The 27,485-nt window shown below is 39.3% G+C and overlaps 1 protein-coding gene across 2 annotated transcripts in view; it reads left to right on the top strand.

Annotated features, from left to right (window-relative positions):
- Positions 1-27,485, top strand: part of LOC138736186 (vinculin) — a 114,920-nt gene that overhangs the window by 61,624 nt on the left and 25,811 nt on the right. For both annotated transcript variants that reach the window (XM_069885265.1, XM_069885264.1), the window contains exons 7-16: positions 8,837-8,927; positions 9,085-9,232; positions 10,943-11,096; positions 14,217-14,392; positions 14,694-14,884; positions 17,804-18,003; positions 20,635-20,763; positions 23,173-23,322; positions 23,888-23,996; positions 26,009-26,311. In XM_069885265.1, the coding sequence (XP_069741366.1) occupies positions 8,837-8,927; positions 9,085-9,232; positions 10,943-11,096; positions 14,217-14,392; positions 14,694-14,884; positions 17,804-18,003; positions 20,635-20,763; positions 23,173-23,322; positions 23,888-23,996; positions 26,009-26,311 (1,651 nt within the window). The remainder of the gene's footprint in view (positions 1-8,836; positions 8,928-9,084; positions 9,233-10,942; positions 11,097-14,216; positions 14,393-14,693; positions 14,885-17,803; positions 18,004-20,634; positions 20,764-23,172; positions 23,323-23,887; positions 23,997-26,008; positions 26,312-27,485) is intronic.

Below are 27,485 nucleotides of genomic sequence, written 5' to 3'. Positions count from 1 at the left end.
ATTTACATATGTATCTGGTGAGAACTATATTTTGGTGTGAGCTTTTACATGAATGAAGTTAGCTTGCTCCCACTGGCAGGGTGTGTATCTAAAAATGACGTATAATAAAATATTGTTGAAACCATCAAGGAAGTTCTTTATAGTTCACATCTAAAAAGAAAAGGTGGAAAGTGAAATATCTTTTAGAGGGAAGGAGGAATCAAGAGAAAAATGTCCAGAGTAAAGATGGATACAGCTCACTGTACATCAGTAGCAGGCTATTCTCCTTCAAGTTCATTATCACCTCACTGCACTAAAAAAAAATAGCACTTTCAACCACGGTGCACACACCTATACAAAACACTGTACATAATAATTGCTAATATGCATAGAGATACAAGTTAAAATAAATATTTTGGGATGATTTACTCAGTTACAGGATACTGTTCATCAATCTCATCGCCTGCGGGGAGAAGTAATTTCCCCGCCTGACAGTCCTGAGTTTGATGCTTCTGTACCACCTCCTTGATGGTAGTGGACCAAAGATGCTGTGTGCTAGAAGGAAAGGGTTTTCTATAATTCTTTGAGCCCTATTTGTGCAATGCTCCCAGTAAATGTCAATCGAGGAAAGGAAGACCCCAGTGACCTTCTTGGCCCTTTTGATGATGCTCCATATTGACTTGCGGATCAGGGCTTTGCAGTGCCCGTGCAATAATGTAGCTACTTTCATTGTGTTCCTGTAAAATGTTGGTAAGCTGGGGGCTGGCAGCCTTGCGCTCCTCCGCCTCCTTAGGAAGTGTAGGTGCTGCTATGTCACTAATGTGGAGGTGTCGTGGGTCCAGGTTATTCGTTTTAGGCACACCAAGGAACTTTGTGCTCTACGTGACAGAACCATTGATGTCTAGTGGAGAATGGTTGAACATCATCCTCCTGAAATCCACAATCATCTCCTTTGAGACTCTGGTTGCTCTTGCACCCTTTTATGAGCCTTCCAAACCTATCTGTTAGCCTTGCTCATCATTGTTGACGATGATACTAACTGTTGTTGAATCATCCTTAAACTTGATGATTCCTGTTAGAACTGAATCTGACCGAGCAGTCGTGAGCCAGCAGTGTGAACAGCAGCAGGGTGTCCACACAGCCCTGAGGTGCCAGAGCTCAGCCTGATGGGGCTTGAGCTTTTGGTATGGGTGAGAGCGCACAAGAGGAAAAAGGTGAGGTGACGGGGAGGGGATAACTCTCAGAATGGAGAGGAAAGTGGATGGAGAGTTGGAGGAAGGGTGTGAGATCGGGAAGTGGCCTAATGGAAACCGGAGATTCAGAAGTTGATGTTAATGCCATCCAGTTAAAGAGTGCCCAGACAGAATATTGATGCTGCTTCTCCAATTTTGTGTTTAGCCTTGGTTTGGCAGTGCATGAGGCCATGAATAGGCACATTGGAGGGAGAGTGCGGCGTGGAATTGGAATGATTGTTCATGGGAGATCCCTGCCATTGCTGCGAACAGAGCGAAGGTGCTTCACAGAACAATTTCCCAGTCTGTGTCTGATACCGAGAAGGCTACGACCGAATCACTGGATTCAGTAGATGACCCCCACAGGTTCACGTGAAGTGTTGCTTAACTTGGTAGGATTGTTTGGGGCCCTGTCACAAGTGAAATTATGTCTATCTAACACCTATTTAAGAAAGATTTGAAGACTATGGTTGAAGCTTTTAAGTTCCTCAATAGTACAGAATGAATCCCATCCACACTTTTGAAGTGTTGCCAACTTTTTATAAGCATTCTTGGTTTATCTGTTCCTATCCAATCTCTCCACTTCCATTTCCTTCACTGTAACATTGTCACTTTGTTAAGAAAGACTGATGCGCAGGCTTCTTTTAATAACTCCACCTTCCCAGTTCTATTCTTCCATGTTTGTCCTAATATTTATTGATTTTAAGAGCTGCTCTCTGCCCATTAAATATTGTGGAAGGGTTGTTCATTGCTGCGATCCAGTAATTAATTTTTCTTTTGCACCTTTCATTCAATGAGGTACCAGTCTGAAACATTCTAAAGTAATGTGTAGTAAGATGTGAATTGATAAAAGGTTAATATAAAGCTAAATATAAAGTTAAATCCAAAGATTTTTGGTCTGAGAAACAGAACTTCATGTTCTGAATCTTGCCTCTAATTCTTTACCTTTTTTTTTGGCTGTGGCTCCCTTAGGACTCCTTAAAGTTTATGGACCCATTCCCTGTGAAGCAGTCAAGTTTAGTTGGTTTCTTCCTTACCTTTCTCCTACCGAATTTATTTAAAAAAAAACCAAATTGGCAACTGCCTCTAAATTCATGCAATCCAGTGTATCTTTACTATTTACACTGACCATATTTGATTTTCTTTTCATGCATTCAAGAAAGATTTCTTCAAAATATATTAAATTCTTACCTTGACTAAAAATCTCATTTAAATTGCAACCAAATTATAATAATTTTGCACTAAACTTTGATACTATGATTTAATTAAAAAGTCAAGTTGTCGCCATTGTTTATCGTTCATTCCGTGCTCGCACGGTAAAGACGAGATAGAGTTTCTCCAGGACCACGGAGCATATTTACGTAAATATGTTAGAGTAGATGTTAAACACAATATTAAGACGTGTACAGTAAAACGCCATGCTACACTATCCACATATGTTCTAGGAATTCAGGAGTCTGATGGCTTGGGAGAAAAAACTGTTGTCCAATCTGGATGTAAGGGCCTGAATGCAAAGGTACTTACTACCAGATGGCATAAGGGAGAACAGTTTACATGAGTGGTGTGTGAAGTCTTTCATAATGTTTATTGCCTTTCACCTGCATCAAGTGCTGTAGATGTTCTTCATGGTAGGAAGAGAACCCCCAATGATCTTTCTGCTGACTTCATTGTCCTCTGACAGCTTCCAAACCAGGTGGTGATGCAGTTGCACAGGATGCTCTCAATACATCCTCTGTAGAATGTAGTGAGGATGGAGGGTAGGAGATGGACTTTCCTCAGCCTTCACAGGAAGTAGAGGGGCTGCTGGGCTTTCTTCTTGCCTATGGAGCTGGTGTTAAGGGACCAGTTGAGATTCTCTGCCAAGTGCACTCCAAGGAAGTTGATACACTTGACAATCTCAACGGTCAAGCCATCAATGGTCATGAGAGCATGGTCCCCTTGGACTTTCCTGTCATCCTAATCTTTGGAAGGTATTATTTGATGTAAAACAGGTTCAGTCTGTAAAATTGTTAACTGCATTAAAATAATGCCAAAGGTCAGGTGAGTATTGAAAGGTAAACTACCTGTGCAACCAGTTGAGAGTAGAGCTGTAGTTAAATCAACATTCTGATCACGTGATTGAAATTCACATTTTGTTAAATTTGTGTAAAGCTTTAAAAGTCATGAAATTAAGAATAATTGTGAAACACAGAAGCACTAGTTCCGATATTTTACTTGGAGTATTGAAAACTGAACCCAGCCTACCTTACTGCATTCAATTTTAACTTAAAATATGAAACAATTGGAGACATTAATTTCATTATAATAACTTGTTATGCCACATGCTATCTCGACTATCAATTGCTGTTTTTCAGCGCATCAGTGTTTCTGCTAAAAATGATAAGATTTTGCTTCCTCTGTCAGATTATGGCATTGGGTTCCTTTTAACATTTCCTCTGCTGTGTCAGTATCTGGTTTATATTTTTTTATTAGCAATCATGTATTGTTTTTTTTGATGGAACATCAAGTTGTTGTAAACACAAGTATTTCCATCAGCATATGTTAATTTGTTATGGGGAAAAGAACCGGATGCTTTGTTTCCTTGCTGCTCCACATTCCGCTTTTATTAAAGATACACCTTTCAGATGAGCTTGTGTGTCACAGCACAGATATGGTTGTGGTGAATTGATTAGTGCTTGCACAGAATATTTTGCATGTTTGACTTAAGAAGATCATGCCTGAAAAAGATAGACATATGTACATAGACCTTGTTTGTTCAATAATCATCAGATGGAGTGTGCCTGCAAAAAAAAAGCTCGGCAATTGTAGGCAATGACAAAGCAAAGACCTTGTAAGATGCACCAAGAAATTAGTTTTGGCTTGCATTCAGCCTAAGCTCGGCAAAGTTTGAAAGAGGTTTCTGGGGAATCAGATGTGGCATTTTTTTTAAAAAAAAATTCATTAATTGAGTTCAAATAAATTGTTCTCCAAAATACAAGACCTTTGAAAATTTGTTTAAACTTTGTAAGTTCCAATCAATTTTCTGTTCATGTTGAGTTTGATAACTACCCTGACTTACCAGAGGCAGTTTGTGACTAGTTTAATAACGGAAAGTTCATCCACGATGAGTTTTTTTTAAACAAAAACTTTGTATAATTCTATGGTGTTTTGAATTTTTTTCATAAGTAGGAGCAGGAGTGAGTCATCTGGTGTGTTGAGCCTGCTCTGCCATTTTATAAGATCATGGCTGATCTGGCTGTGGACTCCACTCCACTTACCCACCTTTTCCCTGCAACCATTAATTCTCGATGCAAAAATATATCTGTGTCTCAAATGTGTTTAATGAGGCAGCCTTCTGCTTCCTTGGGCAGAAAATTCCACAGATTGACTTTTCTGTGAGAGAAACAGTTATTACTTCCATCCTAAATCTCCTCTCCCAAATCCATTATAGTCTCATCTACCAATGGGAAAAAAACTTTCCTGCCTCTACACTGTCTATCCTTTTCATCATTTTAAATTTGTTCTCAAGACCCTTCATCCTTATAAGCTTCAATGATTATAGTCCCAGGCTCATCAATCTCACCCGTTAAGATAGCGCCTTTGTTTCTGGAATCAACCTGGTGCACCTCCTCTGCTGGTGCACCTCCTCTGCTGGTCCATCCTTCCACAAGTAAGGAGACCAGAATGACACATAGTACTCCAAGTGTGGCCTGTACAGGTGCAGCAGAACCTCCCTGCTCTCTTTCTAGTCATGAAGTCCAACATTCCATTTGTCTTTTTGCTTACCCATTTTAAAACTATCCTTTCGCAATTCACACATAAGCACCCTCAAATCTTTCCGTGCAACACAATGCTGCCATCTTTCACCATTGAAATAATATGATCTATTTTCTTTTGCAAAGTGAATGACCTTGCATTTACCAACATTGTACTCTCAGTTGCCAGACTCTGCCCACTCACTCAACCCATCTATAGCTCTCTGCAGACTCTTCATGTCCTCTACATAATTAGTTTCTCCACTTAATTTGTCATGAGTAGACTTGGATACACTTCACTCTGTCCTGTCTTCCAGATTGTTAATGTTTAGCATGAACAGTCATGGATGCAGCACTGCCCTCTGCAGCACTCTGCTCACTACGGATTACCAACCCAAGAAACGCCCTCTACCTTCTCTCAGTTAACCAATCCTCTATCCATGTTAATATATTACTTCTAACTCCATGCATCCTTATCTTTTATGTTCATGAGTCCTTTATGTTGCATCTTATCATGCGCCTTCTGGAAATCCATGTACAGTAAAACCCCTGGTATCTGGTACCTATGGGGATTGGTAGATGCCAAATAAGTGAATGAGATTGCGTGTTGCACGATTGGCGAACTAATCATAAGGTGCGCCAATTTTAAACTTGCATTTTTTTTACCTCTTTATTTTCAGTTTTTGCCATTTGCTTGAGGCTGTCAGTTGCTTGAATTCCAGATAACAAGGGTTTTACTGTTTATAAGATCCACCTGTTCCCTTCTATTCACTGAGCTAGTTTTATCCTCAGTGCTCCAAACATGACCTGCCCTCCTGAATCCATACTCCATCTTGCTGACATAACAATTTCTATCCAGATTCCTCACTATTTCTTCCTTAATGATAGCTTGAAGCATTTTCCCAACTACATACATTAAGCTGACTAGCTTTTTTCATAAAGCTGCATGGCACTGTTGTCTTCCAATCTGCCAGGATTAACCCAGGGTCCAGAGAATTTTAGCAAATTGCAACAAATACCTCTACTATAACTTCTGCCATTTCTTTCAGGGCCCTGGAGTTCATTCCATCAGGTCTGAGGCACTTATCTGTCTTTTCAACCCACGACTTTGCTTAGCATTACCATTTTAATTTCATCAATTATGTCAAGGTCCTCACCTATCATCACATGCTTGAAAGCATTAATTGGTATGTTAAACATGTCCTCCACCATGAACCCCAATACAAAATAGTTGTTCAAGTCTTCTGCCATTTCTTCATTCCCTCTTCACATCTTCTTTGTGACCTACATTCACTTTGTCCACTCTCTTCCCTTTTGATATAATTGTAAAATCTTTTACTATTTGTTTTTATATTTTGTGCTAATTTATTTTTGAAATCCATCTTTCCTTTATTGCTTTCTTAGTGACTCCTTGATACTTTAAAAAATTTTCCCAATCTTCTCATTTCCTACTACTCTTGACCCTTTTGAATGTGTTCCATTTGCCTTCTATTTTGCCTACCTGCTGTATCTGCAAACTAATTTTTTAAATTTATGTATAAGGATGCCTAGTGCAGAAGCCACCATGATGAAGGGATTTTGAGATAATGTTCAGGACTTCACTGTCTGGGAAGTGCATTGTGTTTTGTTGCAGATGTTTAGTAAAATAAAATTTCCATCAAATTTTGGAAAAACCTGGTTGGGATACATTTAACCTGACAAAAATTGATGTGATAAGTGTAAGAGATATGTGCTTCTGAATTTATAAAAGTGGGAGCTAAACAGAGTGGATTGTTTTACTCTTATTAATTGGAGAAAGGTTGTGATTTAACCTTGATCTGGTTTTGGACAAACAATATAGCAGCATGCTGCAAGAGGTTAACGAGTGATGCTTTTGAGCTTTATAAGCCTTCTCTTTGTTTGGGATAAAGCCTACATCTCTATGGCATTTCAGCTTCAAGTGGCATGCCTGCTGATGACCTACCCTTGAATTTTGCCTGGTCAAAGCTGTGGAACGGTTTTAAAGCTAATGAATAATTTTGGCATAGAGATATCTTTAGTATAATATTACAATATTTAAATATTAAATACATTCAGTACTTAACTTTTCATGAATTTGTGTGCAAAAGGAAACCCTCTTTTGAATGTTGTTGAATAAGTTTCCCTCTCGTGAAATAAAATTGCAACTAGCCACACATATTTGCAAATATGGTAATAGTTGTTAGTACATTGTCTTCTACATCAGAGGAGTAGTTCTGAATTGACACGAATTGATAATCATTAGAAATTAGTTTGAACTTTCAAATTGAATGCAACTGTTTTGGATAGAGGTTGTTATTAATAGTTACTAAAAACCTCCAAACTGAGGAAATGCATAAGTGGTCAAGCAAGGGTAATGACATCATTGGTGCTGCCAAGAGGATGGCCTTGTTGATGGCAGAGATGTCTCGACTTGTGCGCGGTGGCAGCGGGAACAAACGTGCTCTTATTCACTGTGCCAAGGATATAGCCAAGGCATCCGATGAAGTGACACGGCTGGCAAAAGAGGTTGCCAAACAGTGTACTGATAAGCAAATCAGAACTAATCTCCTGCAGGTATGCCAAATGATCTCTGAAGTAAAGTATCAGGATAATAATTCAGTTAAATGTGGGAACATTTTAGAAAAATGTCTGACATGTTAAATCACCTGAGTTCTATTGGAAAAATCTGATGAAGCCAAATCCCAAACACAAATGAAACAGTTTACAAAGGAAAGGATCTTGATGTTCGGAATCATGCTTATTTTTCCATTCAGGATGCACAATGAATATGATCTTGATTATGTTGTCCTCTGCCCAAGAATAAAGGCTGTTGATGGTTATAAGAGGATCTAGATAGGATGCAGAGTTGGGCTGAAAAGTAGCAGATGGAGGTCAATCTGGATAAGTGTGAGGTGATGCAGTTTGGAAGAGCAAACCAGAAGGCTGAATGTAGGGTTAATGGTTGGTTAATTGTGTATGAATGGAGGGACCTTGGGGTTCAAATGCATATATCCCTCAAGGTCGTCACACAGGTTGATAGGGTAGTTAAGAAGGCCTTTGGGATGCTGGGGGATTGAGTTCAGGAGTGGAGAGGTCATGATAAAACTCTACAAATCTCTGAAGACCACACTTGGGGTATTGTGTTCTGGTCACCTCATTATAGGAAGCATGTGGAAATCATGGAGAGGTGCAGAGGAGATTTACCGGGATGTTGCCAGGATTGGAAAACAAGTTTTATGAAGTAAGGTTAGTAGAATTGGGACTTTTTTCTTTGGAGCCTAGGAGGAGAGGGGACTTGATAGAGGTCTAAATGATTATGAGAAGCATAGATAAGGTGGACGGCCAGTATCTATGTATAAAAAAAAACACCAGAGATGTGTACAAATTGAAGGGAGAGAAGTTTAGGGGAGACATCAAGGATAAGATTTTTTATACAGAGTTTTGGGAGCCTGGAATGCCTTCCTGGAGATGGTGGTAGAGGCTAAAACATTAGGGGCATTTAAAAGACTCTTAGGATCATGAATGGAAGGAAAATAGAGGGTTATGGGGTAGGGAGGTGTAAGGAATATATGGGTCGGCACAACATCAAGGGCTGAAGTGCCTGTACTGTGCTGTAGTGTTCCATGTTCTATACCACAAACATACCGTTCAGTCACAAGTGTGAATTTTCTATTTCTCAGTTGAGGGTTGAACCAAATTAGAATATTAAGACATAAAATAATTAAAGCAATTTCTGATTATTTGGGGGGGAAAAAAAAGATTAAGTAGCATTAAATATTTTTTTTTCTTATACAGAATGAAGACCTTATTTTCAATGAGTATATTTCTTGTCCCTTTGGTTTCTGATCTTTAACTAAGTAGCATAATTTCAACTGATGTCTGTTTGAACAGGACACTGAGACCATGAGAAGAGCTCTAGCTTTGATCGACTCAAAGATAAACCAAGCTAAAAACTGGCTACGTGATCCTAATGCACTTCCAGGTAATGATGGTGATACGAAGAAAGAACACCAGACAATTTACTTAGATCTAGCTTGCATAATATTCTGAAATATTCTTGCCCAACAATTCTAATTGAGCCTTTTAACAAGGATTTTGGGCATCTGTGCTAGATTCATTGAATCTTTTGTGTGATTTAGGTGATGCTGGAGAGCATGCCATCAAACAGATATTAGATGAAGCTGGCAAAGTTGGAGAATTGTGTGCAGGCAAGGAACGGAGGGAGATTCTGGGTACCACCAGGGCTTTAGGTCAGATGACTGACCAAGTATCTGAACTACGAGCCAGGTAATGCAAACTAAATGCATGTAAACATTGCCTAGTAGAAATAATTAAACTTTATTTGTTACAATGCTATTATTGTATGTTTGAAGTACAATGGCAATTTATGTAAACATGAATGTGAGAATTTGTCATGAACATAAGTTCAATGTACCGATGTACTGCAATTCTTACTTGCAGACCCACAGGTGTATGATACACCAATTACAGTATGAATTAAATTATTACAATATGCCATGAGGGAGAAATAAAGAATAAATGTAAAAGGACAGAAATATTCACGGTTGCAGATTGTGCAACAAAACAAAAGTCTATTTCAGTTTGGTGACCCAGACTAGTTTGGTTAGGGTAGTAGAGAGGTTCAAAAGCTTGATATCTGCTGGGGTATAAAAAAAAAACTTTTCTTAAACCTGGAGGTGCCAGACTTTAGCCTTCTGAACCTTCTACCTGAGTTTCCAAACTAATTAGGCAGTATATTTTTCACAATGTACCTGTAGATATTTGATAGAATATTGTTACAAGATCAAACTAGCAACCCCAAAGAAGGCATATCACACTGGGGTAAAGATGAACAATTATTTTATTAACAAAAATTCACCTTCAAACTTTAATTCAAAATCCCCCCTTTTATAACAATGCCCACTGGTTATTATGCCAATTTCTATAACAGTGTCAAACTAATAAATTCCCCAGCCTAAATATAACGTATGTAATTAAAGTCTAAGTTATATTTCCAACCATCCCACAGAAAAACTTAGACACAAAACACACAAGATTCACAAAATTTCGATCTCAACCGAAGCAAAGATCATAAACAAAATTCAGTTTGTTTGGTAAATTGAAGCCAAAAGATCTTTTTGAGAGAAAGAGAGAAAGAGAGAGAGAGAGAGAGCACAAAATTCGAAGTTGTCTTGTGTTGCTTGCAGAGAGAGGAACCACTGGCCTGGTCCGGATCCTTTTGGCTGTCTTCGGAATGTTCATCCTTTTTGAAATCCCAACATTCTAAACTGTCCTCCAGACCATGACTCGTGCTCTGGGCCGCCTTCCACTCCACAACACCCCCAGTGGTGGTTTATCGTCCAAATCCAGAAATCTTTAGATCATTTTTTGCACTTGCTCAGTCCATCTCCCACTCTCTCAGCAGTCCACCTTTACCTTGGCTCTCTAAGGCAAACTGTCACTTTCCAACACACAACCACGCAACACATAGGCCAATACACAACACAGAACTCTGTAACAATATTCAACATCTTGCCTAATCTCAGACTTCTTACATAGTAGAGGCATTGGTGTGCCACCTTCATGGTTGTCTTAGTGTGTTGGGTCCAGGAGAGGTTCTTGATATGTGGGCGGTTAGGAACTTGAAGGTGTGAATTCTGTCCTCTGCCATTCCACCAATGAAGACATGCATGGCCTCTTGGCCATGCCTTCACTCATCTTTACCTGTGATTCGCCAACAATTAATTTATAAATTGCTTTGTAGCTGAACTTGGGATTGCAATCATGAGTATTGAGAGAGGGACATAGCACACAGCTTTGCACTGCCCCTGTGTTATGCTCTGAGGAAGAAGTAGTATTGCCAATCCAAACTGGGATCTGGTGATGAGAAGACAAAAATATGTTATACAGAAGCATTGCCCTGCAAACTGAATGCACTTGACGTTTGAGTTGTGTGTGTGAGGGCTCACATGTTGAATGTAATTTTTAAATATGTAGAGGACAAGGTACCACACCGATAGCCATGCAGAAATCACAGCAAGTATCCCAAGGGTTGGATATGTTAACTGCAAAAGTGGAAAATGCAGCCAGGAAACTGGAAGCCATGACGAACTCAAAGCAGGCTATTGCTAAGAAAATTGATGCTGTTCAGGTAACTAACAAAATTCTTGCAATCTGTTTCATTTGAAATTTTATACAGGTGTAAAAATTATTTGAAGCTAAATTTTATCGTCTTATGTTGCCAGATAGACAAGTTAATATTCATCAAAATTTTTGAATATGTGACTTAACAATATTTCTGGAGAAGATTTTATTTGTTTTTCCATTTTATTGGTATATCCAAGCTGAGCATCTTCTACAAATCTAAGCAAGGTAGCAACTTCTTAATCCCATGTCTTGATGCCTCTTGCTTTATCAGATGGTGAATAGGTCTTCATCCCATGATATATGCACCAAGCATGAGGCCAAATTAGACATATACGACAGCTTGTACGTGATGTATAATCATATAAAATCATGTATCTGTTTAGAATACATTACTATCAGCCTGTTCCAGGTACCTACTACTATGTGTTTTTTTTTTTAAAGTCCCACACATCTTTAAATTTTCTTCCCTCAACTTAAACACATCTTCCACTCTGATAGTTTTATGTAGGGAAAAAGATTTTGAGTGTCTACCCTATCATTCCCTCTCATAATTTTAAATACCTCTATCAGGTCTCCCCTCAGCCTTTGGCACTTCAGAGAAAGCAACTCAAGTTTGTCTGACCTCTCCCCACAACTCGTACTCTCTAATTCAAGAAACATCCTGGTAAATCTCTTCTATACCCTTTCCAAGGCATTCACATCCTTCCTCTAATAGGACAACCTGAATTGCATGCAATACTCTAAGTGAAGCCTACCAAAGATTTGTATAACTGCAATATGGCTTCCTTACATTTATACTCAGTACCCCATCTGATGAAGGCAAGTACTCCATTCACCTTCTTTTAACACCCTTTGTACTTGCATGGGTATTTTCAAGGAGCAATGGATTTCGACCTCCAGGTCCCTCAGTTTTTCAGAGTCCTGTCATTAACGATTTGCTTTTCCCTTTCCCCTTGGATTTGACCTCCCAATGTGCAATATCTCACCCTTGTCTGGATTAAACTCTATCTGCCATTTCTCTGCCTATGTACCCTATTGTATCCACAACTCCACTGATCTTTGTGTCTTCTGTAAATTTACTTACCCACCAGCACACATTTTCATTCAATTAATTGAGATAATTTACAAAGAGCAAGGGTCCCAACATGGATCATTGCATAACATTACTGGTCATAGACCTCCAAAGAGAATAACACCTTTACACCATTGTCTATGGGCTATCCAATTCCCATTCTAAATGATCAGTTCACTATGGAACCCATGAATGTGTACCTCCTGGGTCAGACTACTAGGAGGGACCTTGTCAAATGCCTTGTATGCTCATGTGGACAGCATCTACTGACCTACCCTCATCAACTGCCTTTATGACGTCAAATAAAAAGTAACCAAATTTGTAAGACATGACCTGCCCTGAACATAGCCTTACTGACTTACCCTAATCTGGTATGTTTTTCAAAATCTGCTTAAATCCGAACCCCCAAGTATCCTTTCCAATACTTTATCTCCCTCTGATGTAAGTCACTGGCCTATAATTTCCTGGATTATTCCTATTTCCCTTCTTGAACATAACAAATTTAACTACTCTCTAGTCCTGTGGGACCTTTCTTGTCAATAATGAGAACACAAGGATCGCTATCAAAGTCCCAGCAATCTCCTAACTTGCCTCATTTAATAATCTGGGATATTTCCCACTCGCTTTTCAGTAGATCCAATACCTCCTTTCTTCATCTCAAAATGCCAAAACACATCAACATTCTCTTCATTATGTACATTATTACTATCCTCCATATCCTTCTCCTGGGTGAAAGACTTGTATTGTTCTTTGCCCACTTCCTCTGACTCCAAACATAAATGTTCTCTCAGTCCTATCCTTCCTCAAGTTGACCTCTTGTTTTTTGATAAGCATAAATGCCTCAGGAAACTATGATCCTACTCAAAGCGCATTCCACAGCCTCTTTTGTCCTTTCTTGTGTCCTGCCTGAGCCTTCTCATGCAATCTTTCTAGTCCTCAAAGAGCCCTCTCCGAATTTAGCTTCTTAAAACCTACACATGTTTCTTTCTGACTACATTCACAACCTCTCTTATCCAAGATTCTCTTTCCATGTCCTACTTACTGAAACGAGCTGGTCCTGGACTCTGAAAAAAGCTAAACCTTTTTTTAAAAAAAAGTTTACACAAAATGCTGGAGAAACTCAGCAGGTCAAACAGTGGACTTTATATAGCAAAGGTAAAGATACAGAACCAATGTTTTGGGCTTGACCCCTTCATTAAGGTATGAGTGAAAAATCTTTATCTTTGCTACATAAAGAACGCGGTATGGCTTGCTGAGATTTTCCAGTATTCTTGTGTAAACTACAATGACAGCATTTGCAGATTCTCTTGTTTAACTCTGGACCTTAAACAAGTTCTATGTGCCAGTTGTGGACTTGCCTGAAAACAGCGCAAATGTTTATTCATTCACTTTCTTCCCCAAATCTGAGTTTACGTTGTCTGCGTAACTTTCCTACAGATCATTAATTAATTCTGGTATTGAGCAAAGCTGCCGAATCAATTCACTGGCAGTGGTATTCAGATAAAGAAAATAATGCATGGTCACAAAAAAAATAATTGTTGGCATTTTATTGCTAGCAGGGAGGTTCAGACCCTTCTTAATGAATGACTCCTGGCAGCGGCTTCTCCAGGATTGCCTCTTGTACTGCTTGTTTTTTGTTCCCTCCCTAGGATGGAAGATTGTCTACATACATTAAATCATTGAGCAGCTCTGTGGATTCATTTATACATTTTTTAATCCTCAGTTTTATTTGGTTAGCAAGGAGTGCAGTAGACAAGGACTGTTGCATCATTTGTATTCCGCCTATTGATCAATATCATGGTTTACGTTACACAGAGGAAGTAAAGCTAATGTTTTAAAAATTGATTTGATGAAAATAACTTCATGAAATTAATTGTTGATTAATATCTGAAAATTATTGAAATTTAAATATAGACAGCCTGTATCAACAAAATAAAGAACAGAATTCTGTCCATTGGGATGGATCAAAGAAAGGTGATCCAGTATTAAAATGCATAACTTTTCTCCTGAGTTAGTTTCCAGAGTGTCACATGCCTTTGGGTTTTTATTTAGAGCTGGCTGGCTGATCCACATGGAGGTCCTGAAGGTGAAGAGCACGTTCGTGGCGTTTTAAAAGAAGCCAAGAAAATTGCCGATCTTTGTGAAGATCCAAAAGAACGTGATGATATACTGCGTTCAATTAATGAAATAGGAGCAATGACTGCAAAGTTGTCAGAGTTGAGAAGGCAGTATGTATAAATAAAATTACCACTGTAGGATATCAGGTTTTTTTGCTTTGCCTTAAATTCATCAAACCTTGCCTGTATAGCATAAATGTTTCATTCTGGCTTGTAATTGTCTGTTATGCCTGAACTAGTCCTTAAATGTCAACAAAGTTTCACAAATTGACTAAAATTTCACCTTGAATCCTTAAACTAATTTTACATTCTGAGTTAGACATTTATTTTTAAATTGTAAGCTTATCATGTTTTTAAACTGCTTGCTAATTTTATATTCTGGATTTGTGACAAGGCCTTTTCTGCTTTCCAGAGGCAAAGGTGATACCCCTGAAGCTCGTGCTTTATCCAAGCAAATTGCCACGACCTTGCAGAATTTACAGACTAAGACCAACCGAGCAGTGGCCAACAGTCGGCCAGTGAAAGCAGCAGTTAATCTGGAGGGCAAAATCGAACAAGCCCAGCGCTGGATTGACAATCCTACAGTTGATGACCGTGGCGTGGGTGAGTTTCAAAGATGAATCTTCATTTTCATGTTATTTCATGCATAGCATATTTAACTGTAGCAAAAAAATAGTGCCTTTCAACATACTCCTAGAATCCAGCAGTCCAGATTATGGAACTTGGGCCTTTCAAAATTTACAAATAACTCCAAACATTTTGAGATAAAATGTAATTAATTGTCACGTAATTTATGTGAGTGGGGAAATAAGCTATGTTTGAAACTAGTCCATGCCATCCAATATGGTAGTCTGCACTAATCCCTCTTGCCTGTATGTGGTCCATATTGCTCCAAGCCCCTCCTATTCATATATCTGTCAAAATGTCTTTTCCTACCTGAATTGGAGAGCTTGCTTTGGGGATAGGTTGACTGAACTCTGTCTTTTCTCCTTGGAATGATGGAACATGAGGGGAGTCACCTGATAGCCTTCCACTCAGCCAGTTTTGAATTGGATGGGCCAACTCGTCTGAGGTTTAAGGTGAGAGGGGATAGGTTGGAGGAACTGGAGGGGAAAATTTTCTCACTCGTAGGATAGTTTGTATCTGGAACATGTTACTGGGGAAAGCGTAGAAATGGGCACAGTTTTGACATTCAAAAATTATTTGGGAGGTGCATGGATTGGAATATGCAGGTAGGTGAGTCTAGCCCAAAATGTCAATTTGGGTGGAAAAGTGAATTAGGCCGTGAGATCTATTTGTACTATATGACTTGATAACCTGACCAAAAAAATACTCCTACTGACGCTGCTGAGTTCCGGTCAGGAAAAAGGGCAGCAAGAGAGGGAAAAATCAACCGTGGTTAACAAAGGAAATAAAGGAGAGTATAAAATTGAAGGCGCAGGTGTACAAAGCTGCAAAGAGCAGTGGGAAACTGGAAGATTGGGAAAACTTTAAGAGACAACGGGTTACAAAGCGGGTCATAAGAAATGGGAAAAAGGATTATGAAAGTAAATTGGCACAAAATATAAAAACAGAAAGCAAAAAAATTTATAAATATATAAAACAGAAGAGGGTGGCCAGAGTTAACATAGGACCCTTGGAGGATAAGAAAGGAAAACAGGTAGCAAAAAATGAGGAAATGGCCGAGGCATTAAACAAATATTTTGTGTCAGTCTTCACGGTGGAAGACATGTCAGCATGCCCAAGTGCGGAGTTAAGGAGGCGAATGTTGGGGAGGGCCTTGATAAAATAGTTGTTACAAAGGAAGTAGTGATGGAGAAACTAATGGGACTAAAGCCAGACAAATCACCTGGTCCTGATGATATGCATCCAAGAGTTCTGAAGGAAATTGCAGAAGTTATAGTTGATGCATTGGTGGTCATATACCAAAATTCCTTGGATTCTGGGCAGGTCCCAGCAGACTGGAAGACAGCAAATGTCACGCCACTTTTTAAGAAGGGATGTAGGCAGAAGACTGGAAATTATTAGCCAATTAGCTTGACGTCTGTAGTTGGAAAAATGCTTGAAACTGTCAATAAAGATGAAATAGTGAAACTTTTGGAACGTAAGGGTTCAATCAGGCAGACGCAGCATGGTTTTAGAAAGGGAAGATCTCGTTTGACAAACTTGTTAGGATTCTTTGAGGATATAATGGGTGCGGTGGATAGAGGGGAACAGGTTGATGTTGTATATTTGGATTTCCAGAAAGCGTTTGATAAGGTGCCGCACAAGAGACTTATCAGTAAGTTGCAGGAAAGTGGAGTCTGGGGAAGTATATTGGCCTGGATTGAAAATTGGTTGTCTGACAGGAGGCAGAGAGTCGGGATAAATGGGAGTTTTTCAGGTTGGCAGAGAGTGGTAAATGGGGTGCAGCAGGGGTCAGTGTTAGGCCCACAACTGTTCATCATTTACATTGATGACTTGGAGGAGGGGACAAAATATGGTGTAGCCAAGTTTGTGGATGACACCAAATTGAGTGGAAGAGCAAATTGTAATGAGGATGTGGAGAGTCTGCAGAGGGATATAGTTAAGCTGGATAAGTGGGCAAAGGTCTGGCAGATGGAGTACAATGTTAGTAAGTGTGAGGTTATCCACTTTGGCAAGAAAAATAAAGGAGCTGAATATTATTTAAAGGGTAAAAAACTACAGCTTGCTGTTGTGCAGAGGGACTTGGGAGTGCTTGTGCATGAATTGCAAAAAGTTAGGTTGCAGGTGCAGCAGGTTATTAAGAAGGCAAATGGAATGTTGGCCTTCATCGCTAGAGGAATTGAATTCAGGAGTAGGGAGGTAATGTTGCAACTGTATAAGGTACTGGTGAGTCCGTACCTGGAGTACTGTGTCCAGTTCTGGTCTCCATATTTGAGGAAGGATATACTGGCTTTGGAGACGGTCCAGAGGAGGTTTACTAGGTTGATCCCTGGGATGAAGGGGTTGACTTATGATGAAAGATTAAATCGTCTAGGATTGTATTTGCTCGAATTCAGAGAATGAGAGGTGATCTTATAGAAACATATAGGATTATGAAGGGTATGGATAGGATAGATGTAGGAAGGTTTTTTGAGCTGGCCGGGGAAACTAAAACGAGAGGACACAGTCTCGAGATTCGAGGGAGTAGATTTAGGACAGAGATGAGGAAAAATAGTTTTTCCCAGAGAGGAGTGAATGTTTGGAATTCTCTAACCAGGGAAGTGGTTGAGGCTGCCTCATTAAACATATTTAAAATTCGGTTAGATAAATTTTTACATGATAGAGGAATTAGGGGATATGGGGAGAAGGCAGGTTGGTGGAGTTAGGTCATAAATTAGATCAGCCATGATTGTATTGAATGGCGGATCAGGATCGATGGGCCATTTTTGGCCTACTCTTGTTCCTACTTCCTATGTTCCTCCAGCATTTCTGCATTTTTAATATAATCACAATGTCTGCAGACTTCTGTGTTTCACTTCACCAAAAATTTGACCATTGACTTACCTTCTCGTTCAGGCCAGGCTGCTATCCGTGGACTTGTTGCCGAAGGCCGTCGACTGGCCAATGCATTGATGGGACCTTATCGCCAGGAACTGACTGGAAAGTGTGATAAAGTAGAACACCTGGCTGGACTACTTGCAGAGTTGGCAACTCGAGGTGAAGGAGGTAGCCCTCAAGCCAGAGCCATTGCTGCACAGCTCCAGGATGCACTAAAGGTTTACTGAATCTTCTTTTGTAGGAGTATTATAGCGTTTGATATAATTCAGCATGCACGTTGTAGTTCTCCTATCTTGCAGTTATTTTGAACAGATTAATTGTTGTACCATGATCTTTTAAATTTGTGAAAATTGGATTGATTTGCTTAATGGATCACGAAATGCTTATTTGAAGAGTATTTACCTGTGGAATTTATGATGTGAAAAATGTTAGTATATCAGCACAGATTGAAACGAGTTATTTCATTCTGCAGATGTGGTATGTTATTGTTGTAACAATAGGTTCATTTTTTCTGTTAAATATTTATTGATCTCAGCAAAGAATCCTATCTTATTCTCTCTGCTTTTGCCTCTTCCAAGCCAGAATAAGGATAGGGTTATTTCACTTTCCATTCACCAAATGCACATTAGCACAGGAGTTTATATGTTCTCTGCAAGGAGAACTGTAATGAGTTTGTATGGTCTGCCCATAACCTGCTTGGATTTTTTCTGGGTGCTCGGGGTTGGGGGGGTGGGGAGGGGGTTAATTGGGCAGAATGGGTTTTGTGAGCTGGAAAGCCTTCTACTATGATGTATCATCAAAAGTTAAAATTTGTTAAAAAATTTCCACATTAGCTTCCATAGTTTCCATCACCTCCAATGAATTTGCACTTTAAGATGCATCTTTCCCATCCCTTTTCAGCATTCCAAAGAGACCTCTTCTAATGTCCTGGTCCACTTACTAACCCTCACCTTGTGGCATTTTTATATGCAACTGAAGAAGAAATGCTATGTAAGATTTTGCCTATTCTGTTCCCCACATCCAGGGATCCAGTCAGTGAGAAGAAGTAGCAATTGAGTTGTACTAAAATTTGGTGTACTTCACAATGTATAAAAAAAGCACATTGGTGGAGCCATGTCCATGACTGGATTAGCTGTGATTTTTTTTGAATCGAATAGCAGGTTTCATTGGTCAGATGGACTACTCATGTTCCGACATCTTATTGCCATGTGTTCTCCCCTACACTAGAGAAACCAAATATTATTTTGGTGCGTTTTTTTTCTTTATTTAATTTTAATAAGATATTGAGAGTGCAGAGTTTAGTGAATATTCTTGAAGCATCTTAAACATGGTTATTTCAATACGTGATAAGTTTCAAAAGCGTGACTGCAGTCGTTAAACACAGATCAATGTCATTATTTAGTAAGTTAATGGTTGAGTAATTGAGGAAAAAGGAATTCAGATAATAATTTGCCTTTCTATTGTAACCAAAGTGGATAATCTAGCATCCAATTCCACGTTTTGAAGGGTGGGAGGGAAGCAGAGCCCCTGCAGAACATACAAACGCCTTCCAGACAGCGAGGGATTCAATTGTTGGTGCTGTAATGGCATTGCGCTAACTGCTACGCTAATCATGTTATCCCTATTGGTTAAGTTCTCAAAACATTCTGGAAGATTTGGGTAAGCATGATTTCCTATCATAATTCTGTGCTGATTTGGACTGATCTTCTCATCCTCACCCAATGCACAGCCACGTCAGCTTTAATAATTGACTAGGATTTTGCCCACCAATGAGATCAGTCAAACTGGTCTGTAATTCTCTGGTTCCTCTCCCTCCTTTCTTAAAAAATGGTGTCACTTTGGCAACCCTCCAATGGGAAGGAATAGATCTGGAATGTATACAATGTTGGAAAACAAATCATAAATGCATCCACTATATCCAAGGCCATCTCCATAACCACTCTGAATGCAGATTTTTAGATCCTGGGGATTTATTGACTTTCAATGTCATCAGGTTACCTAATTCAATTGCACAACTGATGATAATTCTCATCAATTCCTCCTCTATCCCTTGTACCCAAGTACATCTGGATTGTTGTCTGTATCTTAGTGAAGGCAGGCCCAGAATTTGTTTAATTGGTCTACCATTTCCTTGTTCCCCATTATTATTTCACCTGATTCTGACTGCAAGGGGTATTCATTTGCTTTAACTTGTCTCTTTCTCTTTGCCAAAGCTTCTATAGATATAGAATTGTTTTTACCCTGCAAATTTCCCGTCGTACTCTATTTGCCCTTTTCTAATTAGACCTTTTATCTTCCTCTGCTGAATTCTAAGTTTTTCCTAGTCCTTGGACTATTTGCTGCATTTCCTGGCCAATTTCTGGGCATGTTCTGGTCTCTGTCATTGATTTGATGTATTGGTACGAAGTAATGTTGTACTGTTCATCCTCAACATTTTGAGTGTTGGTTCCTCTAATTTTTTTTATCTAAAGTTTCAGTTTTTACAGGTATTCCATTCTGCATAGACCTGCACAGTCATTTTTTCTTCTTTATATTCCATTGAATCTTTTTTTTGTTATTGCATTGAAATATGTTAAAAATGAATTAATTTTATTTGGATGCATTTCTGGAGAAGCTGAACCATATTTGAACATTCTGTTCAATTTACAAAGTATTTTGTGTCATTTTTTTGTTTTCTCTGCTCCAAAGGACATTTCCCTCCCCACCAAGAAATTTAAGCATTTCGAAGTTTTGTGTCCAGCTTTTCCCATTGTAGACTGGCGTTAATTTGAACAAAGCTCATTTTACATGTTGGTCCCGTGCAATTTTGTTTAAGTAAATTAAAACTGTCTCTCTTTTTTCAAACCTAGGACCTAAAAGGAAAAATGCAAGAAGTTATGACCCAAGAAGTATCTGATGTGTTCAGTGATACAACCACTCCAATTAAATTGCTTGCTGTAGCAGCCACATCTCCCCTGGATACACCAAATAGAGAGGAGGTAATGCTTTTTAAAAAAAAAAGTAATGTTTATCCAAAGTGAACTAAACTAAAGAGGCAATAAAGTCGGGAATCTCGTCAACATTGAGACATACGGGAGACTGCAGATGCTGGAATCTGAAATCTCAAACAGTGAGCCGGAGGAACTCAATGGGAGAAAAATAGCTGTCATTGTTTCAGGCTGGAACCCTTCTTCAAGACTGAATGTTCATGGAAGGGTCCAGCCTGAAACATTGACAATTCTTTCTCTCCCATTGATGCTGTTGGATCCACTGAGGCCCTCCAGCAGACTGGTCATACCCCTTTAATGCCACTCAATCCCATGGTAGAACTGAACAGACATCTGCAACAATAATAAAACCCCATGTAGCAGACATCCTTGGATTAATATTTTCACAGCTCCTTATAAAAACAGGTGGTGGTGGGTGGCAGCAAATAACCCTGTTTTATCCAGATCAAAAAACAAAGCATTCAGATGTACATCAACTATGAAGGTCGGAGATAGTCATCTGATCATGAACGTATAACGATGGTAAATTTGTTTTGATAGAAATACTTTGATGTAATTTTCCACATCGCTTTGTGATTGACAGAATTAAAACCACAAGGTCAAATGTTTCTCCATTGAAACTCTGGATCCGTCAGTCTATCTTACCTTGTAATGGTCTGGATATACAATGGGACTCTGGGAGTACTTATGAAAGTGAGAGCAGGTAATTTGGTTAGATTCTGGAAAGAGCGTTTTCAGAGGAGATGAGGACAATGCCACAATAGTGAATGCTGTCAGATCCATCACCCTTTTAAAAAATTCTGATGCAAGGTTGTAAGTTTCATTGCACCAGATCTGAAGGTCCATTAATTGAGGCTTATTTATCTGTGTTTCTCTTGCTGCTTTCAGTATTTCATTAGATATCCCATCAGGTCCTGATGCTTTATTGTTTTTCACTAAGAATGGTCTCAGACTGATAATCTAGAGTGTGGAGTGGCAGGTTAAAATCTCATCATTGCAATTGCTGAACTCTCCTTGGATGAAGCACTTAAATGTACACTGAGTAGGGAACTTCATTTTCCATCAGCAAAAGTGGCTGATGAAACTGGTGATACTGATATACCAAGACATTGAAGTCCATCCAAATAAGAATGTGTCTACTCAAGATGCAGGTCAAGAGTGTGTTGAAATACGTCTTGCCTACATTGATCAACACAACTCCAACTAACAGAAGCTTGACGTCATCCAGAATAAATCAACTTGCTAGATAGGTACCACCTGAGATGTTCATTCCCTCCATCCCTGATGCATGCATTATCTGTGGCATGACAGAGATAGGTTTACATGGAGTTTTAAAAATTTTATTTCTGGTAAAGAAATCTTTCCTCTGGAGCCAACAAATTTTACATTGTGATTCAGAGAGTAATATAGATATTTACAGTAAAACGCAAATTGCTGCAGATGGCACGAAGTTTGGAGGTGTGTTGTGGTTAGTGAAGAAGGGTTACAACAGGATATAGACAAGATCTAGAACTGGGCAGAAAAGTGGCAGATGGAGTTCAATCTGGATAAGTGTGAAGGGATGCATTTTGGAAGGTTAAACTTGGAAAGCAGAGTACAGAGTTAAATGGTAGGATACTTAACAGCATGGAGGAACAGAGGTGCCTTGGGGTCCAAATCCTAGTTCTCAAGGTTGCTGAATGGGTTGATAGGGTAGTTAAGTAGGGTTGTGGTCTGGTAGTCTGGGAATGAGTTCAGGAGTCAAGAAATGTGTTTCTTAGCTCTATACAACTCTGGTTAGACCGAATGGAATATTGTGTTTAGTTCTGGACACCTCATTACAAGAAAGATGTGGAAACTATGGAGAGGGTGATGAGGAGATGTTTGAGGAGTTGCTGGATTGGAGGATGTGGCTTATGAGGCAAGTACTAGGGCTTTTTCCTTTGGAGAGAAGAAGGTTGAGAGGTGACAGCCAGCATCTTTTCCCGGGGGTGAGAGTTGTAAACACCAGAGGCCATCTGTGCAAGGTGAGGGGAGAAAGGTTTAGGGGAGATGTCAGGGGGTGGGTTTATTTTACACACAGTATATAGTGAGTGCTTGGAATGCTTTGCCAAGTGGAAGCTACAACAAGAAGGATATACAAAAGACTCTTCAGGCAAGAAGGATATATGAAAGACTCTTCAGGCATGTGGATACAAAAAAAAGGATTATAATTGAATTATAAGTGTATGGTAGGGGTTCATTTTGCTGAGCAGATTTGTTGGTTGGCACAACATTGTGGCTGAAGGGCCTGTACTGTGCTGTTATGTCTGGGAGCGTCTATGGAGATAAAGGGATGGTTGAGACCCAACATCAGGACAGGATGTGTACTGTTCCTTTGTAATTAATGGATCTAAACCTAAAATGTATTTTCTTCTGCAGGTGTTTGAGGAGAGGGCAGGTTATTTTGAGAATCATGCTGTTAAACTGGGTTCCACAGCAGAGAAAGCTGCTGCTGTTGGAGCAGCAAACAGAAGTACCGTGGAGGGTATACAAACAGCTGTGAAATCTGCCCGAGAGTTAACACCACAGGTACTTTCTGTAATTATTCAAATCAAGTTTAAATATCTTGCTCTATAACTTTCTCATTTCTCTCTTCCCCTCTCCCCATTAGTTTCATTTTAGATGCAAGTTTCTTAACTTTATCTTTTTTCTTTTCACACCCTGAAGGGCCCATGGTTGCGGGACTTTCCTGGATAGCAGGTTTCTCCGGCCAAGTTTCTTAACTTTCATTATAAGATTGATATATATGTGCATATATTGTGATCCTTGATTTTTTTTCCCGCAGGTGTTCACATGAACTGAAAACTGAGCAATTTGTCAATGTACCGTCATGCATTGATTATCTGATGAAAAATGAATCTGGTTATTTGAATCAGCTGATTGAGTCATTAACTAGTCTTTATTTTTGTCCTGTTTTATTTTTATCCGACAATTTTCAGACGAAATGGGGATATGATCAGAAGTAAGCCCTTAATGTGATTGTGGAAGGATTGTCTTTGCTGTTAAAATATTTAAACTATACTCTTCCCAATCCCCCTCTAGATGAAAATTCTACCAAATGTTCAATTTGACTATGACTCAATTCTTTGTACAGGTCGTATCCGCTGCTCGTATCTTACTGAGAAATCCTGATAACCAGGCTGCCTATGAACATTTCGAAACCATGAAGAATCAGTGGATTGATAATGTTGAGAAAATGACTGGTGAGCAAATAGTTTCTGTTTCATGGAGCGACCAAATCCTTTTGAGTTAACTCTCCTAAACGATATTTCCAAACACACGACTTGACAGTGAGTTCAAATTCTTAAGTATCGAGGCAATCTTTTAACAAACCCTCACTAGAAATAATCTCAGATTTAATTAAATATCTAGTCATGATGAAAATTCTATGAAAGTGAAATCCATTTTTTGGGGAAAAAAATAATTAGATGATCACTTCCAATTTAATACACATGCTTTGATTCCACATTCTCAGTTTGTAGTGGCTTTTGACGTACAGTTCACAAATTGGCCATTTGGGTGACTGCCCATGCCAGCCATCAAGTATCTCTCTGCATTAATTCCATTTTAGTCCACAGTCGACTATGCTTTGGCAATTCAAATGCCTTTCCAAATGCCTCTTAGATGTGAGAGTACCTGCTCAGGCAATGCATTCCAGAAACTCACCACCCTCTGGGAGAGGGTAAAAAAAATTCGTCCTCTGATCCTGCCCATTGAGGTATACAGAATTGTGAGGGGGATAGATAGGATAAACGGCAGGAAACTTTTCCATATATCAGTGTCTGTCAAACTGGGCATGCCTTTTGGGTAAGGGCAAAGAGATTCAGAGGGGATATAGTGTGTATGTGGGTGGGTGGGGGAGGGTTGAGTTCCTGGAATGCACTGCTTGAATGAATGCTTGAAGCTGGGATGTTGATAGCATTTCAGCGGCACCAGACGAGTACCTGATTTTCATTGCTGTTGAAAACTCTACACCAATGACTGGGGGATGGGATTAACAAGGAAAAGTGCTCACCAGTCATTATAGAGGAGTTGGGACGAATGGGCTACTTCTATTCCCGACAACTCTATGACTGATCTAACCAACCTTTTATAAAGCTGTATCATGATCTCCCTGCTCTTTTTATATGTCTGGGCAATGGAAGAAAGCATCAGGTCTGCCACATCGCCAATCTGTTAACACACACTGCCACTTTTGGGGCATCTTTGAATTTGTATATCAAGATTCATTTGTTCCATAGTTCAAAATGCCCTCCCATTCATGGTATATGTACTATCCTTGGGTGATACCCAAGATGAATATTACACTTAACAGGATAAAATACTATTTCTCCACTCATCTTACAGCTAATTAATATTCTGTCACTGAAGGCTATCCTGCTCGCTATCAACAGCTCCACAAAGTTAGCGTCATCTGAAAATGTATTAATCGTAGAGTCTTAGATTTCTACAACATGGAAACAGGCCCTTCAGCCCAACTTCCCAAGACAACCATGCTCTTACCATTTTTCTGCATTCAGCCCTTATCCCTTAATCTTTTCCAGTTTTGTCCTTGTCTAAATGTCTTTTGAATGTGGCATTTGACCATGCCTCCACCACTTCCTCTGGCACCTTATTCCATATACAGTACCTTCTGTATGAAGAAGATGCAACTCTGGTCGCTTTTAAATCTTTCCCTCTCCTTTACTGACCATGAGACCACCAATTTTGATGTCAACTGCAAACTGTCAACTATATTGTTTACCAAATTGTAAAGATGAGGAACAACAGTGAACTCAGCACCGTGGAACGCCCTTGGCCACAGTCCTCCAATCAGAGTAACAGCCCTTCATTATGCCCTCTCTGACTGCCATCAAGCCAATTATCCAATTTGCCAGCTCCCCCTGGATCTTGTGCAATCTGACCTTCAGACCAGCCTTCTGTGCAGGAACTTGTGAAAGGCATGGCTGATGTCCACATTGCATCTAGTCTCTGCCCTCATCATCCTTCTTGGTCACCTCTTCAGAAAATGCAGTCAAATATGTGAAATGTGATTTTTTTTTTTTCTTTCCCCCCCCCCCCCCCGCCCCATGCAAAAAGCCATCCCTAATGAGCCCTTGCATTTCCAAATATCTCCAACATTCACATCACGATCATTAATGACTATTGCAACCAGCAAGAATAGAATGACCACATTGAAAATTTGAACTTGATGCTGGATCAATTTATCTTGCAGGTTTAGTCGATGAAGCTATTGATACCAGGTCCTTATTGGATGCCTCTGAGGAAGCCATCAAGAAAGATATAGATAAATGCAAGGTAGCAATGGCCAATGTACAACCTCAAATGCTGGTTGCTGGAGCAACGAGCATTGCTCGTCGTGCAAACAGAATTCTTCTGGTTGCTAAAAGGGAAGTTGAAAACTCAGAAGACCCAAAATTTCGTGAATCTGTGAAGGCAGCATCTGATGAACTAAGCAAAACCATCTCACCCATGGTTATGGGAGCAAAAGCTGTAGCTGGAAACATTTCAGATCCTGGTAAGGCAAAACTGTGTTTCATTAGTTCAAGTTTATTGTCACACCTACTGAACTGCAGAAAGAGAGCTTGTTTTGTGATCAGTCCAACCAGTCATCCCATACATAGTACGATACAAAAGTGCAAAGTTAAGAGAAAGAGCTGTTAGCAGGGAGCCAAAGCATTGTGATTTTACTAATGTGAGGAACAGTCCATACATAGCTAATGGAACAAAACTCTCCAAAATGCAGGAGGAGGGTGAACTAAGTGTGTCTGGGGTGGAAGGAAGATTTTAATATGTTGGCTGCTTTTTCAAGGCAATGGGAAGTATCGATAGAGTTGAGGGGTGGAAATGTGATAGACTGAGATGCATACACATCTTTCTGGGGATCCTTGCAGTCTCGGAAGGAACAGTTCCCACATCATGCAGTAATGCATGCTAACATGATACTTTCAATGGTGCATCTGTTGAAGTTGTTAAGGAGCACAGGTGACAAATTACTTCAGGTTTCTGAGGTAAGTAGACGTGTTGGTCATTGCTTGAATGTCAGTGGAGATGTTTATTCCTAGGATCTTCATCCTGTCATAGTAGACCACCTCAATACTGTCGAAGCAATAAAAAAAGGGATAAAAATAAAGGAGGAGTATAAAATCAGTTTATTTGCAGATGACATCATAGTATACTTAACAGAACCAGAAATATCAATAAAAGAATTACATAAGAAATTGAAGGAATATGGAGAAATATCGGGGTACAAGATCAACGCAAATAAAAGTGAAGCGATGCCAATGAGTAATGCGGATTACCCAGAATTTTTAAAAAATCATTTAAATGGCAAACACAAGCAATCTGATACCTAGGTATTAGATTAGATAATAATTTAAGCCACCTGTACAAATTAAATGATCAACCATTAATAAAGAAATTACAGGAAGACTTAGAACATTGGAAAGATTTACCACTAATGTTGATAGGGAGGGTAAATTGCATTAAAATGAATGTCTTCCCAAGGATACAATACTTATTTCAATCGTTACCAATTCCTTTAACAGAGAAATTCTTCAATGAACTAAAGAGAATAATAAGGAAATTTTTATGGAAAGGGGGGAAACCGAGGATAGCGTTAGATAAATTAACAGAGTGGTACAAACAAGGTGGTTTGCAGTCACCAAACTTTAAAAATTATTGTAGAGCAG

This window comes from Narcine bancroftii, chromosome 6, assembly GCF_036971445.1.
Source record: "Narcine bancroftii isolate sNarBan1 chromosome 6, sNarBan1.hap1, whole genome shotgun sequence".
Taxonomy (NCBI): domain Eukaryota; kingdom Metazoa; phylum Chordata; class Chondrichthyes; order Torpediniformes; family Narcinidae; genus Narcine; species Narcine bancroftii.
Note: the sequence above shows the minus strand (reverse complement) of the source record. Positions and strands in the feature narration are given on the sequence as shown.